We start from the raw sequence: 26410 nt of genomic DNA, 5'->3' as shown, positions 1-26410 counted from the left end.
TATATATATTTTCCCATGTCTTATAAAATTATAATGATTGGAACGTTGAGAAAATAGTCTTTACAAATAACATTACGCAACGCATCACACTGTTCATGCAACATGCCTAGACCTTCTTTCTTGCTTTTTTCAGTTCCTCGTGCAACAAGAAAAGGGCAATTACTCATTTTGTTATTTTAAACTTCAAATAGAGAATTGAGTTAATCTTCTTTTCATCTTTAACTAAACAAAATTAAATGACATGTTAATACACAATAACACATCCATTACAGGGATGTAGCATCGAAGGGGTGGGCCTGCTCCCCCCCCCCCCCCCCAATTTTTGTCGCAGCAAAAATTTCTTGTTAAATTTACATCTAAAGATGTGAAATATGATTGAGTCCCCCCCCCCCCCCACACACACACACACACAAACACACTTTTTTGGAGTATGTAAAATAAAAATGAAATTTCATTTGAAATGAAGACAGAAAATGAAGTTATAGATATACTAGACTACGCCATGAAGCTCGTGTACTTGTAAAAAAAAACACCCAAGAGGCCCGTGTCCCTGAATAGCCTCATGCTTATACTGCAACCCATGGGAAGCTTAATACACCCAGGTCACTGAAGCAAAGAATAAACTACTGCAAAATAAACAAAATAAATGTGTTTTGAAAACACAACTGTAAAAATTAAGGTTGAATGAGGATTTAAATAGAATGGTGAAGAGGGTATAAGAACATTTCCTGAATACTTGTACTTTTTACCCTTTCATGCATACATCATTATGACGACATAAGCATGGGCAAGAGAAGAAACTCAGTCCTTTGACCATTTATAAATTATGGATAAATATCTATACAGAGTTTACAATACGTAAAATGACATGAATTGGCCGTCTGAAAAATTTCATACATATTTTTAGAGAGGCATTGATTTCATACAAAATGTGTTTAACTTTAAACTGAGTGGTGCTTTAAAATGGCAATTATATCTTTTAATTAAGATTACTACGAGTAATAGTTTGGTAATAATATTCACTCTGAGTAAATGGGGCTTTTATTTGTTTATTGGAGTTGGGTTTTTTTTTTTGCTAAAATAAAAAGTTCAGCTAAATTTTTAATATTTTTATTTTAGCCAAAAAAAGAGCTCTGCTCTATTTGTAAGCATGATCTTTGATATGAAAAATGAATACAACATAAAAGGGCATGATAATCTCATTTCAAGATATGACCAATTTCATTTCATTGGTAGGGTGACCCATTATAGATAATTTTACTTAAAGAATTACTTGTTATTACCACTTTCTTAGTACAGGTACTGGCATGTTTGCTAAATTGCCTGGGGTAGATATAAAGATTTTGAAGAATTAATGCTTTTTCAGAATGATATGAATGTACTTTAATTTATACATGTTTAGGTAAACAAAGAAATATACAGATCATTAAAGCAACTTTTATGTCTGCAAACATGTACTCACACATGTATTTTTGTTTGATTTATTATATACAAAAGCATTTTCAACCATAATATTGACAAAGAAATGCTGATTTAATAAGTTGCAACTATAGTCTAAAAAACAATGTTAGTTTAACTTCAAGTATTAAGAATAATATTACTTTAAACATAACAATTGCACAAGTGACAAGTCTCAAATAAAATAGCATTGTAAGCCATGTACGCGATTTACTTTTCCAGGAAAACTATTGAGTGCTATAAATCCATTTCATTTTCCTGTTTGAGTTTGTTTTGTAAATGTTCATGAATTGTTCCCCTTGGATTCTCTGCATAGGATGGGTGGGTATAAACTTGGCGAAATAACTCAATGTCTTTCATCCTTAAAGGAAATAAAACAAGATTGGTAGAAATTATCATACACAGGTATATATGATATGAACATACTGTAGAAGCAGAAATACTCGTTGAGGATTTAATTTTAATTATTTTCCTTTGTAGTATTTTTCAACAAAATTAAATCCATGAAGAATTTTTCACTCAAGCATTCATACCTGTAAGTACAATACCGGTAGTTGATACATCATACATTTTAAGAGAATATGATATGATGAAATTAAATCTCAATGATATTTTATTTGGTTTGAAAACAATGAAATTTTAACCCAATGAACCCAATGAATATATGTGCTCCTACAGTATCTTAATCATTCAATACAACTTGTTGAAACAGGAAAGGAAAAGTAATCCTTTCTTTAAAGAATATAATCCTTTTACTTCCAAGGCCAAAAATATTGTTTTTTAGTTTCTCCTGCCAAAAAATTTCTAAAAACATGTTGCAAGCTGTTATTTTCTCTTTTTATAATTTTTACAAAACAGAGACAACTGACAAAATGGGGCGTTGCCTAGTTAAGAAACTAATCATTAATTGTTTTCAGCCCTTACCAGCCTACTTTATGTAAATTTACATGAATTTGTAAACATCCGTTTAGTGTTTTGACATGTTCAAATGAGTTTGCTCTCTCAAGACTAATGTATGTTTCCCCTGCAGGGCTTCTCATTCCATATCATTCAATAGTCTGACTGTTACAGTCCGTTTTATGTCTATAAATGATAAATCTCTTCAAATTGACTAAGCTGTAATAATCCAACAGAAATGTCAATTTTCCTTTATGCATTAAGATGCATTGACCCTAAAAGATTGATTTCAAGTAATGCTAGAGCACATTATTCACGGACTTGCATTATGCTGGTTAAAAAAAAAAATTATGAAATTTTCCGTGTATTGAATTTTTGAGCTTTGAAATAAATCTGCAATATTTCCGAAATAAGGTATCACCTTCAGTAAAAAAAAAATAAGATAAAATAAATCTGCAGTATTTCTGAAATAAGGTATCCCCTTCATTACTTTTTTCTTTACAATTTTTTTCTAAATTTAAATATTTTAAACTTATTTAATACTGCACAGCTTCAACTTTACATGTATGATGATGTATAATTTAATCAGCAGCATTTGCTTTACCTGTCAGCTACAAAAAATGCATAGTGCAAAAGATTTGTATAAACATTAATGTGGTGTCTTTTTATCCGCATCAGATAGAGAGAAAAACTTATACATGTATGCATGTAGTGATTCCTTATGTATTAGTATTAATATAAAATACTTACATTTGCTTCTGTCTTTTTTTCTCTTTAGGTATACTACGTGGTTTCTCTTTATTACTTTCTCTATTCAAAAATTAAAAATATGCATTTTAGCATTATACTGATCTTGCTTAATACTATCTGTGACAATGATGTGGGACTTGAAAACTTCATGTTCAAACCTTCATGGTCATTGTAAAACTTTGTAATAGAGTTCAATGTTGGAGCTATTGTGGGAGCTATGCATAGTTTATTTACTTTTTCTTGTGCTCGTCACTTTTGAGGAGCATGTCCAGAGTGGGGAGGGCCTCTCCCAGCAATCCAATGTCCCCCACCACTGGCGTACTCTGTTTCTTCTTTTTCTCTTTGGCTGCCTTCTTAGCTGCTTCCACAGCATCCAACTCTGCCAAAGAAAATTGGAGTTGACATTACGAACACTTTAATAGCCCTCTTTTAAACATTTTACAAGCAGTTTTACATCCATAATATGAAGGTACACCATCCTTTTGTTTGTACATGAATTAGAAAAAAATATTTGCTATTGTGGTAATCCCCAAGGAGCGAACAGGAATAAGTCATTGTGGTAATAATATTTCAAAATGAGTTCTCTTCTATACTTAAAACTCTATTACTCCTCTATTCATTAACAAGGCAATAAAATCAATCATACAACAGCATTTGACACGATGAAGTTGGTCTGAGAAACTAATTTGTTTGCCTTAGCATGACAATTTTGTAAAGGAATACATTATAAATCATATTATGTAGTGAATAGTCCCACTAAAAGTTGCCTCTGTTTTTAAAGGTAACTTGAATTTTCCTTTTGTATCACTAATGAACCATATGTCAAATAACCGAATTCAAATTAGTTACATACTCTGGACCAGAAGTTCATGTCTCAGTTTCTTTCGGTCCTTCTTCTTCAGATGTAATCCCTTCAGTGAGGTGCTAGTAATGGCACTTTTGGTGTCCCAGTCATTAGGAAGTTTCTGTACCAAGTCCTCCTTGTCAATCTTTAAGTTCTTGAAGACGTTACTCGTCAGGGCTGATCTACCAGACATGGAAGCAGTGTCCATGCTCTGAAACATGTTCACAAAATCACTTTTTATATTGTACTCATATTTGCAAATAGTCCTAATCTTAAAAATGTTCCGAAACTGTTTATTGAGTAATCATACCTCTAGTCTTTAAAATGTTTACAGATAAACAAACAAACTATAGTCTGTCCCAAGATATCTTTGCTGCATATTTTCTTAAATTATTCAATATTTATTAATACCTCTTGATTCAGACGAAGTTCATTCAATAGTATGAAAAAATTCCAAGATTTCCCTTTTGAAACACCCCCTAGATTGTCAGGTTTAAATACACGGCTAAATATAGAAAGTCTACGGGGATTTTGCATTGCATCAGCCATAATTAAGTCCAGATGATAATGATGAAAAATTGCGCAAGGTATTCCAAGTGATTTCTGAATGGAGAAAAGATGTCAACATTCCCCAATATGAATCTCCGTAGGAAATCTGTTTTCGTTTCTGTGAATTTTTACTAGGGAAAAATGATAATATGTGAATGAAGTTATCTTGGAAATTTTCCCTTATAGAACAAACACTTTCGTACTCTCTATTGCTTACATCAGGCAATTTTTTATATTAAAACATTTTTAAAATATAAATTAGTTTTTATTTAACATAATTATATTCAAGCAAGGATTATGTTGACAAGTACAAAAGCCAAAAAGTTACCTCCATAGTAGCATCCTCATCTTCCTGTTTTTTGTCTCCTTTAGGTTTTACTGCTGCATTGTGAAATTTTTGTCTACTTCTTTTTTGTTTACCCATATCAGTTATCTAATTAAAAATATACACGTATATTACTATTTATTTATGACTAAGTAGCTGACAGAATGATATAAATTGGCAGTTTAATTAATTTTCAACATTTAATGGTCCCTCTAAACTAAGTAATTAAATTCTGATTTCTGTTAAATCCAATGGTCACAATTTACATTTTGATGCCAAGATGGACAACATTCATTATTAGAAACCCAACTAACATACAGATCAAACCTTTATTACTAAATAAGGGGCTACACATGAATTCCTAAGAGTGTTTGCAACGGTGAAGTTCAACAGTTCAATGGGTAAGTTATATAGTTCAACCGAATGTCAATAACAATTGAAATATTTAAAAATCTTTAAAAATAAAACTAAATCAGTACCTCCAATAAAGCAAAACAATAAATTCAGAATCATATGGGGTCATCACTTAGCCAACTTAGAATTGGATAAGTCTCATTAAGAAATCTCATGCAGTCATGGGCGCTGCCATCTTGGTTTTCTATAATTCAAAATCAAAGACTTACAACCTTGATGGTCCCGGAATTATACTTCCTTTTTTTCAGAAGAAATGAAGAACTAAAGTCGGTGAAGTCACTGCTAAAATATACGCCATGGAAATATTATAATGAATTATTTATTAATTGGCTTGTTTTTACTTGATCGGAGAATATATCGTGTCAAAATCGCTGCTTTTTTTATGCATGTTGCAAAATAATGTAACATGAAATAAAACTAGACAAATCAAAAACTGCAGAAGGGTACACAAAGATGCAAAATATACCTTGTCATAGAATGTGTACAATTTCCCTCTGTTTGCAATTGAAACCTAGTTGTTTCAAGCACATTCCGTCTACGTGCAACCGTGACTATATTAAAAATAGTTGTAGATGATTTGACAAAGAGAATATCTCATCTATTTAAGCTTAAACTCAACAACAGTATCAAATCGAGGAGTACAGCTCTATTATACATTTAGGTTGTGTTCACGAGATAATGAGTCGTAGTTCAAACGTAAGACTTACAATCTTAAACGCCAATTTTTGCCAATCATGTTTTTTGTTGTTTTTTTTTTTGGGGGGGGGGGGTTTAAAGAAAATATTATATTTCAACCAATTACATTTAAGAATTTAAGAAAGTTTTTACATCATCCATTTTCTTTAAATCACAAAGGTGTGCATGGAGAAGTTGTAAAAAAAATTCTGAATACTGATTTGATAATAGCATCAGGTAGGATATCTTGATGAAAATGTATAACATGCATGCGCGGATCCAGAAAATTTTTCCGGGGGGGTGTTTGCCAAGAGGGGTCCGAGGCATATTTGTGATAATTTTACTTTGTAATTTTAATAAATTTTAATTTTCAAGTGGGGGGAGGGGTTTGGGATCCCTCCGCCCCCGCCCCCTAGAGAAACCAGCAATTTAAGCACTGAGGCAATGGCTTACTTTAGAAAGATTTATGGCGTAGAATAAATCACATATCTAAATTTTCAGTTCAATTCACTTTATTTATTTATTGGTTGCACGTGAGGTACATATATATGGTTTACAATAATTAATGTTGAAGTAATAGGTACTGTATAGATTAAACAAAATGCGAAAAAATGATAATGTACAAATGTAGAATACTAGACTAAAAAAATCCTCAGAATATATTCCAAGTCATCGATATATAAAGAGAATAACAATTGAAACATATTTTCGCCTTGTCGTACTCCAACATTACAACTGAAAGATTCCACAGTTCAAGGATACATCATTCATATTTATCTTTGATTGGACTTCCATAAACTATGGACATGTTTCTAATTTAATTAAATCATTTCTCATTTATTCCATTTCTCCAGATTAAACGCCTGTTTGAAGTCAACTCCACACAAATGTTTACTCTTTACACTCAAAAGTTTATGCAACAATACCGGTATTTACATTTTTCAGTGTCTTTGCCTGTGATAACGCTACGTATCGATTTTGTACTATACAGTCCAAAAATCCAAATGACGTATACTCAGTATCTATATTAAATTATTTAATCCTACAATTGCTAAAAATTATATAAATATAAGTAAAAAGGAATAGTTCTTTGAATATTATGAGGTGATAAGCCCTTCGGGCTTTATTGGATTTGATCTTATTCCTTAATGAATGGACTCATTGACAATAAAACATTGTTAATTAGTAAAAGACAAAGATGTAAAGTAAATATTATAACATGGCTGATTTTTTTCTTCTTTAAAATCTGCTTGACTTTAATCAATAACAAGTATATATATTCTTTAGTCTATCTATGCAAGTCCGATTAATGAGCTATTAGCTATGTTTGAAATGAAGATGGGTGGATAACTTAAGGCGTGTAAAATGCCCATACGCGGTCGGACAGGCTGCTGAAAAATTAAAGTATCAATAAATCTGATGGGTTTTTTTAAAAATCATTTAAAACAATATATATTTAACGAATCATTGATTTTTAACCTGTAGGTATGTTCAATACTTGGAATATGTTGACTCAAATAGGCGTATACGTATCAAAACCTGCAAATACTGTCATTTTATAGAACTTCAAGAAATTTTCTTTTATAGAGTGCATGGGTCTGTGCTCCATATTTTTCTCATAATCTAATTAAGGTCTATTGGAAAACAAAACTATTTCAATCAACAAAAACGTGGAGAGATGACCCACTATACATTAAAAATATCATTTTGTATCCCAACAATTGAACGTTTTGAAAAAATAATACAAGTCCAGTAGTTCGTGGCTTTAGTCACACATAATATTTAAAAAGACCACTTTGTTGTGTCTGAAATGGCTCAGTGGTTAGAGTCCCTGGCATAAGCTAATCTTATATATCTAGGGTTTTTATGTTACGGGTTCGATACCACCAAAATTTCCGACAATATTTTTTTTCTTTTCTTTTTTGTTAAATATATTAAAAACTGACTATAGTTAGAAATTTTGCTTTTGCAAAGTTGTATTATAATATATTTGAATAGATTTAATTGGGGAAAAATAAATACAAAATTGTATTTCACTACTAAACCGAATGGGCATTTGCGCCATCTTATTCCCGCATCTTCTTTTCCTGGAGCTGACCAGGTACAGTCTAGCAACTTCCAATTAAACTACTCGGCAGGTGAATTTCCGGGGAGAGAAAATCAAAATTGATTTCATTTACCAGTTGAGTTTTGATATTGTGTGCCATAACTTTGATATATGTCTCCCTAAATATGATCGATAACTCGATTTCCGTATTTATTTGGCGTTCGCATATTGTTAACGGGATTTGCACGGTACCCAGCTTTGCACAACCCAGGTCATCTACGTACGTTGGGTTTCTCTGATTTGATACAAAAACGTCACACTCGAGAACATTTTTGCCCTCTTCAAGAGGTTTAAAAAATAGGGACTTTTTTAACTTTGGCGCGATTGGATCTCCTTTGGTAACAATTTTTAAGAAAACGCCTCGACACCTTTCTTCTCCGTTCACCATTATCTTTCTATCAATAGAATGTTTCGACTCGTCAAATGTTGGCCAAATCTCAAACCCATAAGTAAACTCTGCGACTCGGTGCGAGACAAGATCTTTGCAGTGACCAAAATACACCGCTCCTTTCAAGACTGCAATGCTTGCTTCGTCTGGAAACACTAATTGTTTAGTGTTTCCAAAATGGCGCTTTAGTCGATCTCGCATTAACTCGCATTCTGAAAAGCCCCCAACGAACAAGATTGTTTTAACATCTGTCAAATCGAGTTCTCCAAACATTTTAGACAAGTGATCGACGAGTTCATTTATAGCTGGACTAAAGAATGTTTCAAAAAATTCAATGGGCAACATTAGCTTCCCTGCTTCACTATATATACCTGTATCGCAATATTTTGATTCTCTCAGACATGTTTTCATTATTTCCAAAAAATTTCCCTTTATCCGCATTTGCTCTTTTACTATCTCAATTAACGCTAATGGAATAACCAAAGATATCTTTCTGGAGGTCTTGCGACTTATAGGTACTCTCTTTTTGACTTCAAAGTTTTGCCAAAATTCATAATAGTCTATGATATTATCTGGATCACTTTCGAATTTTTCAAGCACACTGCTCCCAAAGATATCCTCCAAAAACTGTCTATAAGCTTTATCAACATTGATTCCACCCCATTCTCCGCCATTGACAGGCACAAGCTCTGCTAGGGTATTGTTTTCTTCTAATTGATGTACTGTAATGTCAGTCGTGCCACCTAAATAAACAGAATCAAACATTTTTATAACCATGTTATTCGTAATAGCCACAGATGTTTTAAAATGCGATCACATTGTTTTCAGACATTTCCTTCATAAATTTAATTTTTTAACTGGGCATTTGTTTTACTGTCAAAATAAAACTATAGGTACATGTATATTGATTGTATGCAGTGCAAAAATAGAAGATTATAAACTAGACTTGCTTCCGACGACTACTAAATGTAATAGTATATGTTGATAATTTCATATGAATACATCAAAACCCTATTCGCGGATTCTGTTCACCTTGCTGATTCCTTTTCACCTTTGCTCATATGACATTTGTATTCCTAAACATAGTTTATGGTTTCTCACTACCATAATATACAAGTTGTGACAAGTTCCTCAAAACAGAATATTAAGAACTGTGAAAAGGTTTTGTCCACGATTTGAGCTTTAATAAATTTACTTTTGCATTTTTGATTTACATTACTACTCTAGGGTGTACCTTATGCTAAACTTAAATCAAAGTACTGAAGTAGTACTGAAAGCCGGGCTCTTTTGTCTTTTGCTGTGTCATTATGCATATTGTATAGTATAAACTGACAAACTGACAAACATATTGTATAGTATAAACTCTCTCTCTCTCCTCTATCTCTCTCTCCATCTCTCTCTCTCTCTCTCTCTTTTAATGTTGGAAATGTGCCAGAGAGCGACTGAATTGTTTTAATTGTAAGCGGCTATTAACAATACTATACCTGTTTAGTAGAAAAAAATCACCAGTGCATTGAATTTTGAAACAAAATTTTAAAATCAATTACTTCTATGTGCACACAAATACCAATGCTTTTAAAAGTAGTTCATGGAAATTCATACGCATTGTATATGTGTCTAAAACGCATATTTATGTTTTAAAACACACGTAATTGATAAGGAAGGAAACAAATCAAATGAATGCTAAATTTATTCGCAAACAAAAAATACCCCAAAAGATTTGACAAAACATTGCTCTCTGTGTAACTATTTGGTATAGCGGAAGCTTTTACTTTGACGCTGCTCGGTTTTTTGTTTACTTTTGAATTTGTGCTATTTATAGTAACATTAGCGATCTGCCTGCCTACAGCCAGGACTCTGCTTTCAGCAAAGCCCGGCTAAAAATTGAATGTCATTTGTTAAGTAATAAGCAAGATGCAGGACTAAACTGGTAGAAGTTCTGTTTCAATCAGATTTATTCCTATATGCTTATTTACTAACAAAACAAATACAGTTTTTAGTGTTTGTCACATTAAATTATTTTGTTTTATGGTAAACTTTTTATTTCCTAGATGTGCCACATTGATACATTTAGATCTTCGATGTATTTTCCTCTATATCTTACGAATATTGATCGTAATGTACTTACATGTATTAGCTCTTAACTAACAAAACTCTACAAGATCAAGTGAAGCGATGTCGGTGTGTATTCTTTTACCCTTTTAAAAATATGCATTGATTGGCCAAATTAATGTCAACTTCAAGGTATCTCACTCCTCAGTGTTGTTGTACTTGTAAAACTATCAAGATTTTCTTGAAAAGTATATCATTAAAAAATGTACACAAATCGTACTTGAAAATTACCATCACCCCCCCCCCCCCCCCACCAAAAAAAATAAAGTTGGGGGGGGGGGATTATTCAGTGTTTATCTCTCTGAGTTACGGCGAATTGAACTTGACTTCTTTGCAAGAATCAAAATTCGGTGGTTACGCATAGTCACGGTTTTTTTCACACTTTACATTTTGATAGACTTTGATGAGTAAAGAAGCCTAACATCATCAATTTGTTGCTATGAGGTCCCGTTGTCAGAGTATAAAAGGATAAAGATGTCAAAATGGCATTTCAATGCTTATTTGAGAACATATTATGAGTAAAGGCAACCATTTAGGATTTCAAGGGTAGAATCTGCTATGAAAAAAAATGTTATTTTTCAAGAGAAAGAAAAACATTCATGGGGAAACGCATACTTTAAAAATGTTACCATGGTAACTAAACAGAAAATTCTAAATATGATTTCTTCGTTTAATTTGAATTCAAAATGTAAAATTTTAATATTAATATTTTTTGTACACACTGTAATGACTGTGCAATTAAGACTTTAAAAATGAAAATTCAGAACCGTTGCTATAGTACAAGCTGAACAATAACTAAAGGTAAATTCTGATATTTTGAGACAGTTTAATGGGTATTAATCACATATAAAGCATAAATATAAGATATCAATTGGTGAGAAAAAAATACTCAAAGTTTATAAAGCAACTTTAAAAAAATCTGAAATTTTCTGAAATTAATTGCCGTTACTATCGACTTTTCAAAAAGTTAGAATTTCTGTATGATTTTCTATGCAACTTTAATTTCCATTGAAACAACACTTCTATGTTGCATAACAAATCTTTTTGTGGTATACATGTATAATGAAAATTCAGGTATATTTTTTCCAAGTTCCAAATGCAACAAAAACAATTGCCAAAATTCTTTAAAATCAGGAGTTAAAGCACATCAAAATCACCTTCAATTTTTTAGTTTTTTCCATTATTTGGCCTTGTTCCCATAGCAACGGGTGACAATCTTCATAAATAAAAGTACATTTCATGGAAATTGATACAGATGCAAAATCTAATAGTTTCCCATTTCGACTAATTAAAAAAACGTAAAAAAAAACAATTTCAAAATGTTTAACAGTTTCCATGGTAACATATTTAAGATATCAGTTTCTCCATCAATTTTCTTCTATGAAATAAAAATTGACAATGAGACAAAGATTGTTCATTGTCTTTGATAATTTGTATTTGTTGGCAAACCGTTTAATATATGGCTTTAAAGTAGGTTTTGCTATTTTTCCAATTTTAGTCTTGGTTACCATAGCAATGGTCATCCAAACAACCAACTATTTGCGTCTTTTTGCGTTTTACACGTTGGTGTGTCTATGTAAAAAAAAAAAAACAAAGAAAATGTGTGACTATGCGTGGCCAGACCCTTTATAGATCTTTGATTCTTGGATAGAATTTAAAAGCAGTTTTTTATGTACATGTATTGACAATTGTTGCCATATTTTTAATAAGCGGAATGATTACAACAAATATTAGTAAATTATATATATTTTATAGCGCAAATAAATTTTCAACAATTGCATCATTTTAAGGATTTTCTCTGGAAAACCTTTTACATTAATATATAGTTCCCGGCTTTGGGAATATTGTGAAGTAATAAAGTAAAAATCTTTCTGTGCTTTAATAATCAATCATTCTAGGTATATTGTATAAGCAATACATTTCCATTATTGGAGTCACAGTTTTCTTTTAAATTGTCGTTATAAAAATGAATTACATGCGTGTACGTAAATACCTGCATGTTAATCAAAAGTAACGAAAATCAAACCTTATCTGTAAGGGGTTATTATGAAGCCTCTTTGAAGCAATGAAGATAGGAAGTATGCAGAAAAAATACATACTAATGTATTTTTTCTACATTACTTGCTCCTGTACCTTCATACCCACCTGAATCACCAAAGGGAGCATCTGATTGTTTAAATAAATATATACATGTACCTCCAATATCCACCACCATATATTTCACACCAGGCTCTCTGATGAAGCTGTTTGTTGTGTTGTCTTTCTGGGTTTTATCTAGATGCATCAAGTGGCAGTAAATGGATGCTGCCTCAGGCTCTAAAGCTATTTCGAGCTGATCGCTGGGTATTCCAGCCTTGATGATAGATCAAGAATTGCAAATCAAAACCAAAACTTAGCCCAGCATTGTGGCAACGCACTTTGAAAAAATTACACACTTTGAAATTTTTTTTTATACATTATCTCCCTTTTTTATCAATAAATACGAAGTAAATTTGCTGCATACACAAAAAAGAAAATGCAGTTGCTAAGCGATGCAGTTTATGTCCTATTTGGATATTTCATATTTTCCGAGCTGTTTTTTAAAGGGTACCTGCAGCCCAGCCGATGTGAAACATATGTCAGAGAGTTTATTTACCAAAATTTAATGCAAAAAACTGCATCGAAATCAATGCAAAAATAACGGAGTTACGCCTCTTCAAAGTGGCTATTTTTACCTGCTTTGGGAAATCTAATCAAGAGAAAACAGAATTAGGCGATAACGAGGCTTGTCAAACTACATAAGCTTATGAGAAAAGAAAAAAAAATCTAATCGAGAAACTGTTTATCAAGTTAGCTGAGAATGCACTGGCTTCTTATTTAAATATATTCCATTAAGCTAAACAAGGTTAAAACAATAAATTTCTATATTAATATATTATTTCCACTAAACCCCGAACAATTTTTTTTCAAAGTGCGTTGATATACACGATATCAACGCACTCTGAAAAAAAAATTTCGAAGTGCGTTGATTTGGTCCTAAAATTAACGCATTTTGAAAAAAAATTTCAAAGTGCGTAATTTTTCAAAGTGCGTTGTAACAAAGCATGATTAATTAAAATATTGTAGTGACATCCTGGCGCATTTATTTGACAATATTTACATTTTCAATTGTCTTTGTGATACATGTTACATTACGAATCAATTTTGAACCATCATAAAACATGATCGAGAGTGACACAAAATGGGCGTGTCTTATAGCATAACCGAAAAACGGTATTGGCTGCGCCGCGTAGTAATACATAGCAAGTGTCACATTAAAAAAAAAATAGTGGTTTTAAAATAATGCTGTTTTAAAGTGTACAAATTGGAAATAATATAAGTAATAAGGAATCATTCTTTGAATATTAAGAGGTGATAATTTCGGTCGCAGGGTGGTCAAATTTAACATAAAGCCCTTCGGGCGTTATTTGATTTGACCACGCCCCGACCGAAATTATCACCTCATAATACTCAATGAATGATTCCTTATTCCTTAAAAAATATGATTTTTACAGTTTTTAATCTTTAGAACCATAGCTTGCCAATAAAATATGAGTCTGTTTGAATTATCAAATCAGTTGATACCTGTAAATTGCGACAAAAAATTATACAAAATCCAATATCGAAACCAAATAAAGTAAAGTTTTTGTCCTTTGTTGCAAAGACAAGCCAGGCACGTAGATCAGGTGGTGGGGGGTTCGCCCAACCTCCCTCGAATTTCAAGATAAGATTGCGAATATCCTTATAACTCCTTTGTTCGACTTGTCAATATTTTTGAATGAGTCTGCCTCCCCCCCCCCCAAAAAAAAACTTTCAAAAACAATGCTGTGTTCCTGAATATGGCATTATTCAGCTAAAAGAAGTCAGCAAAATAAATCTTTTTCTAGAAAATTTTAAAGTTATTTGATTTTGGATATCAAATTTTGTTTGAGATTATATTGTAAAATGAAAACATACTAAACTAGAGGTACTGTGAGCAAGCTCACAATTGATACCCCCCGCTAAGAAAAAAAATCATAACTCATGTATTTTTTGTATTATAGAAAATATTGGATGAATCTATTTCACCGTCCATTTTCTATAAATAACAACTGCTCTATTTTTTATAACTGTTAATGCTAATATGAGTACACAAACCAATTTCTATTCTTTAAATTCCATTTTAGTTCAAGTTAACTGTTAATGCATGAGGACATATTTGCATCCTTATGTTAACAAACATGACTGGAATCATGTCAAGCAGCCATTTAATATAAACATTTTGAATTATTGGTATACTGAGCCCGATTCTTTTTTCAAACAATGACCTTGAACTTCCTCAATTGACCTTGGGTCAAGGTCATGACACACCCTCAGGTTATAAGCAATCTTGATGTGAATTAAGAACTTCCAATATTTGTCCATTAGAAAGATATGGACCGGACATGAATTTTGCACTTTTCTGCCATTGACCTTGGCCTTGCCCAAATGACCTTGGGTCAAGGTCATGACACACTCTCAGATCATAAGCAATCTTTGTGTGAAGTAAGAACTTCCAATATTTCTCCATACGAAAGATATTGACCGGACATGGAATTTAAACTTTTTCTGCCAGTGACATTGACCCTGCCCAAATGACTTTGGGTCAAGATCATGACACACCCTTAGGTCATAAGCAATCTTTGTGTGAAGTAAGAACTTCCAATGTTTCTCCATAAGAAAGATATGGACCGGACACGAATTGAACAGACAGACGGACAGACGGACGGACGGACAAGGTGATTCCTATTTACCCCCCAAACTTCGTTTGCGTGGGGTATAATAATAAATTCGATATGCGGCACAATGTCCAAAACAAAAAGTTGTAATCAGCATACAAAAATGAAATTAGAACAAGAGGCTTATGGACCACTTTGCTCACCTGAACAGCAGTTCTTGTATCATTCTCTAACAAAAAATTTTTAAGGTAAAACTCTGGAAAAGGTTGTAAAAGTTACAAACAATTATCATATGTTCGAAGATTTGACAACATATTAAAAAACGTCAAATAAAGCCTACTTTTTAGGACAACATATCTTAAGCTCGAAGATACATCAACTGGTAAATCTCATTATCCTTGGCCTCAACGTACATGTACATGTATCAAAGAAAACAAAATTGTAAAACAAACTAGAAATGGTTATAAAAAGTGAAGAAAAAAATCCCTGAGGGCTCCTTGATATAAGGATATGAGGATAGTAATATTATATAATTCTAATTTTTTCATGTTAAATACTGAAATCTGATTGGTTTAGACGTAGTTTATAATCCAATCTATTACCCTGAGCGTTAGCAACAAACTTCAAACGGGTAACACAACGAATTGTTACATGCGCGTAATTTATGCGCGTACGGTTCGCCGTAGAATTCACATTAACTTAGCAGTGAAGTTTTCTTTCAGATAAAGACTTGTTACATGCACGTAAATTATGCGCATACGGTTCACCGTACAGATTCACGTCATTCCTGAAAAAGTCAGTTAAGCGTTTGAAACAATGCGAATAAATAATAATAAAAAAAGCAGAAAGTTTTCTTTAAAATTAAGACATTCGGTATAATAATTCCTGTTGATATCATTAAAGAATAATTATGTACAGTACCGATCAGACCCAAACTAATAGAAAGTAAACCCCAACTAAACCCTGGGTTTACTTTCTGGGTTTACTCTGGATTTACTTTGGGTTTACTAGAGTGGACCCAGAGTAAACTTAAATTAACATTTAAAAACCGAATTACAAGGTATTGACCCCTTTTTCTGGAGCGTATTAAAACTGAAAGCGAACATAATGATATTAACAGTGACAATGAAAGTGAAGTTAAAGGTAAACGCATTCCCCTGTCTGACCTCCCCCATCCCTCGACGGATGAGAATTTTTCTGGTTTGTGATTTAATCTTTTCTTCTTTTTTTTGCTTGTGAAGCTTTTTCAGATTCGCCCCTTTTCAAAAACTATGTAATCATTCAATCTTTCAAAAACTATACTACGTGTCTATATTGTGTAATTATTTAATGTACGTGATTATATACGCAATGATAAAAGCAAAAATGATATAATTGTTTATTGAATAAGTTACATGTATTTATTGGATTAGAAGAGTTTCTATAAGTATATATTTACATTATCCAGTGTCTTTGTCTGTGATAACACTACGTATCGATTTTGTACTATATAACCCATAATACAAATGACGCCAAATTGAGGCGCCGGCGGGGTTTGCTTATTTATATTTAAAGATTCAATCGTACGATGGCCTAAAATTATATAAATATAAGTAATATTAGCAAATCCAATAAAGCCCGAAGGGCTTTATGATAGATTTGATCACGCCCCGACCGAAATTATCACCTCATAATATTCATAGAATGATTCCTTATTCCTTACTTTAATTCTTGTTACGATATCTCCTAGGTACGTTTTCTCTTGGAGAAAATGCACTCTAATTTGTGGGTACGTTTTTTCGGGTTACTTTTTCTCCAGGGCACGATTTCTCCTGATGCCTCTTTGCATGCCATCTAGCGTTTATTCTGAGTGCAAGACTGTTGGTTTTGCATCGGTGATCGTTCGTTTTGCATTGGTGTCTGTTGATTTTGCAATAGAGGCTATTGGTTTTATTTTAAGCTATCTGTTTCGTATTTTAGTATGTTTTTAAAAATAAGTTGTTCGTTTTGCATAAAGGTCCTTTTTACCCTTTCTGTCGTCCATATTTTACCTTCCTTTAAATAAGTTTTTGGTTTTAGATATATGATATAAACAACATCAAACTGTTGTTTTGATCTCGGTCCTGGTATAAGCCCTCGGATGATACCAGGGATGAGATCAGAACAAAAGTGTGATATTGTTTATATCATATATCTAAAATCAGAGACTTTTAATTTATTTAAATTCAAATTACAAATAAGGAATATAATAATATAAATAGTGCCTGTTTGGGAGGGTAACAGTTGGAATTGACACCCTCGAGAAAACTATTGTCAACCAACGCGAAATTGACACCCCCAGGAAAACCATTCGTTGGTTGACAATGGATTCCCCAGGGGTAGTCAATTTCAACTGAAATCCTTCCAAACAGGCACTATTTATTTTATTATACTGAATTGATTTGTGCGCATGTAACGATTCGTTGTGTTACCCGTTGCCAAGTGTGTTGCTAACGCTGGGGGTAATAGATCGGAATGTAAACTGCGTCTAAACCAATCAGATTTCATTATTCATTTCACAATACAGTATACATGTAATGATATTTAACTATTATACTTTCACAGTTTGCCGTAGAATTCACGTTAGCAGTGAAGTTTTCTTTAAAATCAAGACATTCAGTATAATTAAATAAAAAGTGCCTGTTTGGGAGGGTAAGAGTTGAAATTGACACTCCGTCTAAACCAATCAGATTTCAGTATTTAACATAAAAGTATAATAACACAAATTGTAACATTGTCGGTCTTCTTAAACATTTTGAATCTTCACAATTTATTTGCGATTTTGTGTAAATATTGGAATTTCTGGTATTAGATATATATTGATTCTTAAGAAGAAGATCTCTATTTTCACCCTTTCGTGATTTTTTCTAAAAAAAAAAAAAAAAAAAGAAAAAAGAAAAAGAGAGATAGTCGGACAATAACAATGAAACAATTCAATGATTATTTTTCGAATTGACATATTATCCCTTCAATTATGTATTAACTGTTTTATTTGTAGTTTTCTATTCGCATATCACAGCTGTTTTTGTGGTGTTTACGTTTCAAAGATATTGTTTTAAAAAGAATATTGGTATTTGTTAGACATATGACAAGCTTAGATCAATAAAGGGACGATCATTATATCCCTACAAAGGGAAATTTGGGGGTTGATGTCAGTTTTTGAAAATAGAGATACTGATTTGATTTGAACATATTTTATTATGTAAATATATTACATAAATGGAACAGACAACAGGCAATGCCTATGTAAACCTTCACCATAAGGTACCACAAGGTACAAATAATTATTACATATAATCTAATTCAATGCGGCTTTTAATTCAGTGCTTATCTAATAAATGGATGTAAGATAGCATACTAATGCTCAATATGATCATAAAGTAGATGAAAATATGAATAATGGGTAGCAGATAAAATAAGCAAACAAACAAATTAATGGTAAATGGGTAAGAAGAGAAAGAATAAACAAGCAAAACCCATATACAGATACATCATTTGACTTACATAACTGTTAATTTTTAATCTTTTAGTATTTGCAATATATTCATATACAAAATTAAGGCAGTTTTTTCAGCATAAGAAACATCATTGTCTCCAGACAGCAATTAATAAGTCAGAAGTTGAAGGTTTTTGGATGCCCAAATTTGATATGCAATAAAATTGACGACGCGTTCCTCGGGCATCTTTTTGTATCTCCTCGTAATAAAGAGTTCCAATAATAATTATAATTTTTATAATGATTTTTAAAATGATTAAAATTTACTTGTATATCGATATATGCCTAGATGGCCGAGTGGTTAGAGCCGTGGCTGCTCTCTGCCAGGAGCGTAGGTTCTAGAGGTTGTGAGTTCAAAATCTGGTCCAATATAGTGAATTTCGCTGTGCTGTATTATTTATTTTTACATCAGCAATTCAATTGTATTTTAAAAAAGATTATTTAGAAAATTGCATTCTCTAGTATTTTGCAGAAATGCCTGGTAAGGTATCCTAATTTTTTGCAAGAAAGCTTGTCAGAGTAGTAGTAAACCATTAACAAATTCCTGGAAAATGTTATATAAAATTGAGGAACGTCTCGTCTGACCTTAACATTTGTAGGCATTGAAGGGAAAAAAAATGCATTTTTAATATAAAACCAACAATGATTGGAAAATAATCTTTATAAAAGTTAGCATTTAAACTTCTAGCACTATTTCCTAATTGACAGTGGATAATATTTTCCATGCGATTTTCCCTTTTTCACTTATTTGACATATGTACAGTTTATTTATCATTATATCTTCCATAATAAAATAGTTTTACTGTTAATTTGAGTGACTTTTTTCAGGTATGTTATTCCACTTTAAGGGATAAATAGTTTTAGGAAGAATTCATGGCTTTAAGAGATAGATATCCATTGTAGGTGCCAGTCCACACACTATCTTGTGAAATAATTTATGTAATTTTGGACATAGACACATCAATTTTCGTTATGTTCTAGTACACTTGAAAAAAAAATAATATATTTTCTTTAAACTACAAAAAATCGGACAGTAAAGACTAATAATTAACCTGTACTTGGTGACCTTATACTTCTGTCTCGCGAGGGAATTAAAATCAATTATAGGTTTAAAAAAATGCTATCCGACTCGCCTGTCCCATCCAGAAGGAAAAAGGTCATTTTCTAAGTTTTATTTACATAGTAAAATGAATATATATCAAATTTTCAGTTCTTAACTTAATGACTGCAATTGGACAAATCAATCTTTAACACAATCAACCAACTCCATATACAATGTATGTAATCAATACAATAACAATTACAATAATTATTACAATAATCACAATTTTAAAACTGAAGCTTTCAATTATAAACCCTACATTTAGATCGGGTAGAACAAGCTCTACTTTAGTTGACTGAAGTTGGAGTAAATTTTCAACAGGGTCAATTTTCAACGTGTCGAGGTATTCAGATTTTAGAAAAATCTTTTTTAAACTGTTGAAAAAATGACCCCGGGTATAAATTTCACGACGTTTCGGCTCAATTTTAAACGTTAAAAAATGACCCCCAGGTCAATATTCAACGTTGAAAAAAGACCCCCAGGTCAATTTTCAACCCGGGTCAATTTTCTTCGTTACATCGGCATATACCATTACAATGTAATTTAAATCTTACCCCTATGGCAGCTTCACGCATAAACATTTTTGCTGTGTCATGCCATGTGGCTGGAACGGTTAGAACAAAATTTATGTCGCCGACGAAGAAGACGAATACAAAACCTAATTGTTGTAAAAGATGGTCTTTCAAATATCGTATACTGTGGGTGAAAACATCCATGGCCTTCACCTCCCGTCCATTTTGGTCTTTGCACATTATCTCTCTATGAACTCTCTGCAAAATGTACGAGGGCTGTATGATATGTTATCAATCGCAACTTTTCGGGTCTTTCCGGGAAGCTCGAAAAAACACCTCGAATATAAACATTACCGGATGTTAGAATATTATACAAAGTGGAGTCGCTTCCCATTAAAATTGGTATCGGGTAGACACTCGCGTGTGTTGTTTCTGTGGTATGGTATGTAATACATTCGAGGTGTTTTTCCGAGCATGCCGTAAAGTCCCGAAAAGTTGCGATTGATAGATTATGTGTCTTGTATGGAAAGTTAAAGGGTTCAATTTTCTATCTATGTAATAACGTATTTGTGGGTTTTTTAATGTGTTATTTGTTGAAATGGAGGAATGCTCATTTTTAACTGTTCCAGACATTTGTAAGATTTTTTGGGTTTCAATAAATTGTTGATTCATAATCCGCTGGATGCAAGTTTTACAATTGTTCTTTCGTCATTCTTGATGTTTATTTCTAGATTTGTACGGTAATACACCATTATGACGCGCAATTAATTAATAATGACAGAAGAAAACTGGCATCTATGTGTATATATGGGTATTAGCACAGTTTTAATAGTTTTTATTGGGAGTTGATTTTAATCTAATCAACTCTCCTATGCAGTTACTCTGGCAAACCGAAAGTGAAACAATGTTTGGACCTAAGCACAAATCATCACCGCTGACAAGACGTAGATCTTGAAAATAATAGATAAGTTCGGTGTACTGTATGCTGTACCATTGTTTTTCAAAAGAAACGTATTTATAAATACCTTGAAAATAGTCAGATTTTATATGGTACGAACAATTTGATTGTTTTTTTTTGTAGTTGCATGTATTCCTACGCCATACTTAAATATAGTCTCTTTCAACCAGACGCTCGGCTGTCTCCGTAAATCTCCGACAAGCAGAGAGCCTGTCTTGGTATAAGGAATAAGGAATCATTCTTTGAGTATTATGAGGTGATAATTTCGGTCGGGGCGTGATCAAATCCAAGAAAGCCCGAAGGGCTTTATGATAGATTAGATCATGCTCCGACCGAAATTATCACCTCATAATATTCAAAGAATGATTCCTTTACTTATATTTATATAATTTTAAGCCATCGTACGATTAAATATATAAATATAAATTAGCAAACCCCGCTGGCGCCTCAATTTGGCGTCATTTGTATTATGGGTTATATAGTACAAAATCGATACGTAGTGTTATCACAGACAAAGACACTGGAAAATGTAAATATTGTCGGATATTAACGGAGACAGCCGAGCGTCTGGTTGAACGAGACTAGAGTTCAATATTGCTTGGATCCAGACGTGTCCAATTTTTAGAAACATTCGATTATTGATAAACAGTTTGATGGAATTAATTCTATCTTTAAATATTACACAACATGATTCATACGGGGTTTTCTCGAAATTCTTGTCGGAAAAGTTCGAGAATTCATATTATAAAAATGTGCGAAATTCAAATACAGATTAAAAACTACTTGCCAGGAAAATTAACATATCGTTAATTTTAAAATTGATAATAATCAATAAAATCAACTCCAACAGTACTTCGGTTCTTTGATTATCAAAAGCATGGGCTTGCATCCAGTAGTTAATTATAACGGGTATGAATTATCGTAGGTACAAGTTGATATGATACCTTGGTTCCCACAAGATTCGACGTAGCGCACAACCCCTGTCGTCATAATGGAACATTACCTTACAAATCAACAATTTACCTAAACCCGAAAAATCTTACAATTTAAGGTATCCGATCCATAATAGCCCAAGATTCAATGAATCTGGGTGCATAACAGATTAGCTGCAATAATGTAGCCCTCTCCCGGTGGTTTTTTGGTATTTTTTTTTGGGGGGGGGGGGGGAGGAGGGCTACAACTCCACAGGATCTCCGTAATGGTGCAAGTGCGGGAGTGATTCACTTCCGCAACAATTTCGTCTCAAATCATATTATATAAATGACAATAACATATGCATTTCTTACCTGAACTCAAACATTGTAGATGTATATGGCATAACTAAATCCAAAAATATCAGGTATAGCATATATCGGTTATTTTTCGTGTATGTCAAAAAGTTAAATTTGTCTGCCATGTTTACTGACCTTGACCGGTTTTATTTTGGGACAGCCAATGAGAATTCAGGAGCGGATCTTGAACTGAATATAGGAATTCCCCTATTTTAAACCTAATTAACGCGGTAAATATGAATTTTCCATTATATACCATTTCGAATGATGTTTTAGCTATATAACGAGGTAAGATCGATTATTTACAATGACATTCACGTTATCAAGCCCGTCAAAACTCCCAGCGTACATCCCGTAAAATCACGCGAGAACTGTCATGGCTGCTGAAAAAGACGACTGGTAAACATGCTGATGTGTTTTATCTGGTTTTGATTTATATACGGTTAATTTATTCAACCTGAATTAAAAAATCATTTTATCTAAAGGAAGTCAAATTTAAAATCGATCTTTTCAGACCGAAGTCAGCCGCATTAAAAAATTAATTTTGCACCACTACGGACATCCTGTGGAATTGTAGGCCCTCTCCAGTAAACATCAGATATAAAATCAAAGTACTGAAGAACTGACGGGAGTTGATTTTGTCGATGTTTATTTATTTTAAAATCAATGATATGTTATTTTGCATGACAAGTACATGTAGTTTCTAATTTGACTTACACACATTTTTATAATTGAATTTTTGTTCTTTTTCGAAAAGAATGTAGAGAAACCCCATTTGAATCATGTTAAATAAATTAAAAGATAAAATTAATTCAATCAAACTATGTATCAGTAATTGAAATATTTCTCGAAAATTGTATGGATCCAGGCAATATTGAACTCTAGTCTCGTTCAACCAAACGCTCGACTGACACCGTAAATCTCCGACAAGAATTTACGGAGATAGCCGAGCGTCGAGTTGAACGAGACTAGATTGAACTCTGGCGTAGGAAAACATATTGCTACAAAAAATATTTAAATATTTCGTACCATTTAAAATCTGACTATTTTCAAGGTATTTATAAATAAGTTTCCTTGAAAAACATGCTTTAGCATACATTACATCGAATTTATCAATTATTTTCAAGAACTAAGTCTTGTCAGCAGCAATGATTTGTGCTGAGGTCCAAACACTGTCGGAGTAACTGCATAGGAGAGTTGATTAAAATCAACTCCCAAAAATCAGAGAGGGCTACATTATTGCAGCTAATAACAGATATGTATGGGCTTAATACTCAGTATACTTGGACTTAATTTTCCTATCTAAGTATCAATATGTAACAGTGGAATGTGTCCTATTTAATTACCTTTTCTTTTTTTAAAGAGTTCTCCCTCTTTGCTTTTATTCTATAAAAAATAATTCTAAAAAAATCTACACTGTTAAAAATTATTTTCAAGAGTTTTTTGTATTCATAATGATAAAATACATCTTTCCACCAAAGCATTTTTGGATATTCCTAGTAATTAGCTTTTTTATTTTAAAAAATGTGAAAGTCTCCATAGACCTTAATGCAATCTTCATTAATTAATTACTGCTAAGTTAATAATATTTTTGAAAATTTCTCTCAGTAAATCTTTTTCTACTCGTAAATGCTTTAAATAAATATCAAAGTAATAAATACATGATGGATATTCAAGGTTGGAAAAATTTGGTCATAATATGGATCGGATACCTTAAATGACAATTTACAAATGGTTAAAAATACAATGTTTGAAGACCCAAAATTAAAAATTAACATTTCTTCATTTACATTCAACGAATAACACATTTAGAAAACACAAATATTTAATTACATAGATAGAATATTGAACCCCTTGGCTTTTCATATAGTATTGTACACAACACTGCGCAATAGCGCTTTGCACGATTTCGTGGATGTTGAAACTTTTGAAAATGTTACAACTCGGTATTACCGATAGGTTATACAAAAAAAAACCTCAAGAAATATTATCATAAACGATGCCTTGTGTCAGGATTTAGGTATGTTCGTCTACTTCACGATAAAGCTCCATTTCATACATCAGAGCTTCTGGAGCAATTTTTGGAGAATGTTACCGTCTTGTCTTACCGCACCCACGTACACACTTTCCAGATCTAGCCCCATGTGACTTTTCCTTTTTACCGAAACTTAAAAAAGGTCTTATATTTGGTCAGCGATACAAGTCCCGACAAACATCATTTAGTGCATAAGAGGTCTACCTAATTCAGCGCACCATGACGCATTTCAAGAATGGATTATCATTAGAGATTCAAATTATGTATTTCAAACCGCGAAGAATACTTTGATCGGATATAGTTTCACTCTTTTGAGATATCGTACAATACACATTGCATATCCAACAACCCTCGTATAATTATCTATATGCATAAAATGATCACAATATCAACAAGAAATAGGAGAGAGAGAGAGAGAGAGAGAGAGAGAGAGAGAGAGAGAGAGAGAGAGAGAGAGAGAGAGAGAGAGACAGAGAGAGAGAGAGAGAGAGAGAGATTTTAAGATTTGATACAAATGGGCAGTATCGCAGAAATAAGCACTAGCGTAAAATAAGGAAACTACAATTTTAAAAATACCACCACAGTAGACTATACAAACCTCCGTAAAACTTCTGTTTAACGTCATTTTAAATCGATGGACAAAGTAGTATTCCTTGTACGATCGACCTTCATCTTCGCCATCTGAAGCAATATTTGCGTAGGTTTTCTCGGCTTCATATCCAAAAGAGTTAAACGATTTGTCTGGATTTAACAGAAGAGCTGTTGGAGCTTTATACGAAACCAATATGCCACTTTCCCATTTGTTCATTGAAACCTTTGTCCAGTCTGATGTGAGAGAATATGCATATCCTGAAAATGTTGTTCCAATATCTATTGCTGCCACAACCAGCCGGGAAGACGTAGATTTCCTATTTTTGGACATAGTCTTTAAATCATTACGCCCCTCACCTGACACTTGCTTTCGTTTCACGAGAAAAATAAGGTCACCTCTTTCTGACAGAACATGAAATAAATTGTTCTTGTGAAAAAATATTTACATGTCATCATTGTATGGAAGATTCAATATATACATGTAATGTCATGTCCTCTTATATTGTACATTTTGGTGTAACAATATTAATTATTATTATGCCTTCTGCCAGTTTGTCACTATATATTCAATACTCATATATTTTCGCATAGTATCAAGGGATTTATATAGCGTAAGCATACTATGCCGAAATAGAGCACGGCAAATGTTTTCAACGAAAATCTATCAAGCACCGACAGTGGGATTCGAACTCACGACGCTAAAATCATACCAGTTTGAAACCCTACGCGTTAGCGCCACGCTAAAGTAGCAGTTACTTAAACTAACGGTAATTATACCGAGCGCAGCGAGAGGCGGGCGAAGCCCGCCTCGCGAAGCGAGGATTAATGGTAACACGTATATATAAGAAAATCAGTGAAAAATGAAAGGTACTAAGGCCAAAAAAAATTTCTTCCAGCCCTGGGCGCCGCCATATTGGCAGCCATTTTGTTTTTAAAAAGTTAGTTCGATCATTGATTGACTGGCACTTATCGATGTTTATTGCCCCTTAAATCGATTAAATAAGTTCCAGTGTTTCAATAGAAGGTAATTCGATTTAAAAGAAATCAGATAATTTTCAATAGTGTTTTAATCAAGAAACACGACTTGTTCTATGTATGTCTTATCAAATTATCAGATGGAAAATGAAATATTAAGGTCAATTAACTGATTTTTTAGATGATCAAACTAACTTTTTAACAACAAAATGGCTGCC

At 32.7% G+C, this 26410-nt stretch overlaps 2 protein-coding genes across 2 annotated transcripts; both read right to left on the bottom strand.

The window, feature by feature from the left end:
- Window positions 1–1421: 1421 nt before the first annotated feature.
- LOC105318444 (ribosome biogenesis protein SLX9 homolog) lies at window positions 1422–5438 on the bottom strand. Its single transcript, XM_066076458.1, has 6 exons — window positions 5303–5438; window positions 4827–4931; window positions 3959–4160; window positions 3340–3484; window positions 3106–3165; window positions 1422–1819 (listed from the first exon to the last, which is right to left on the bottom strand). Exons 2-6 carry the CDS (start codon window positions 4920–4922, stop codon window positions 1696–1698), a joined length of 627 nt encoding a protein of 208 aa, XP_065932530.1. The 5' UTR covers window positions 4923–4931; window positions 5303–5438; the 3' UTR covers window positions 1422–1695.
- A 980-nt stretch (window positions 5439–6418) lies between these two features.
- LOC136272989 (heat shock 70 kDa protein 12A-like) lies at window positions 6419–25590 on the bottom strand. The gene is made up of 4 exons (XM_066076457.1): window positions 25225–25590; window positions 20405–20620; window positions 12716–12872; window positions 6419–9150 (listed from the first exon to the last, which is right to left on the bottom strand). Exons 1-4 carry the CDS (start codon window positions 25546–25548, stop codon window positions 8021–8023), a joined length of 1827 nt encoding a protein of 608 aa, XP_065932529.1. The 5' UTR covers window positions 25549–25590; the 3' UTR covers window positions 6419–8020.
- Between the last annotated feature and the right edge of the window lie 820 nt (window positions 25591–26410).

The sequence above is a fragment of the Magallana gigas genome, chromosome 2 (assembly GCF_963853765.1).
Source record: "Magallana gigas chromosome 2, xbMagGiga1.1, whole genome shotgun sequence".
NCBI lineage: Eukaryota > Metazoa > Mollusca > Bivalvia > Ostreida > Ostreidae > Magallana > Magallana gigas.
The sequence above is the reverse complement of the archived record's forward strand: the minus strand, read 5'-3'. Positions and strand labels throughout refer to the sequence as shown.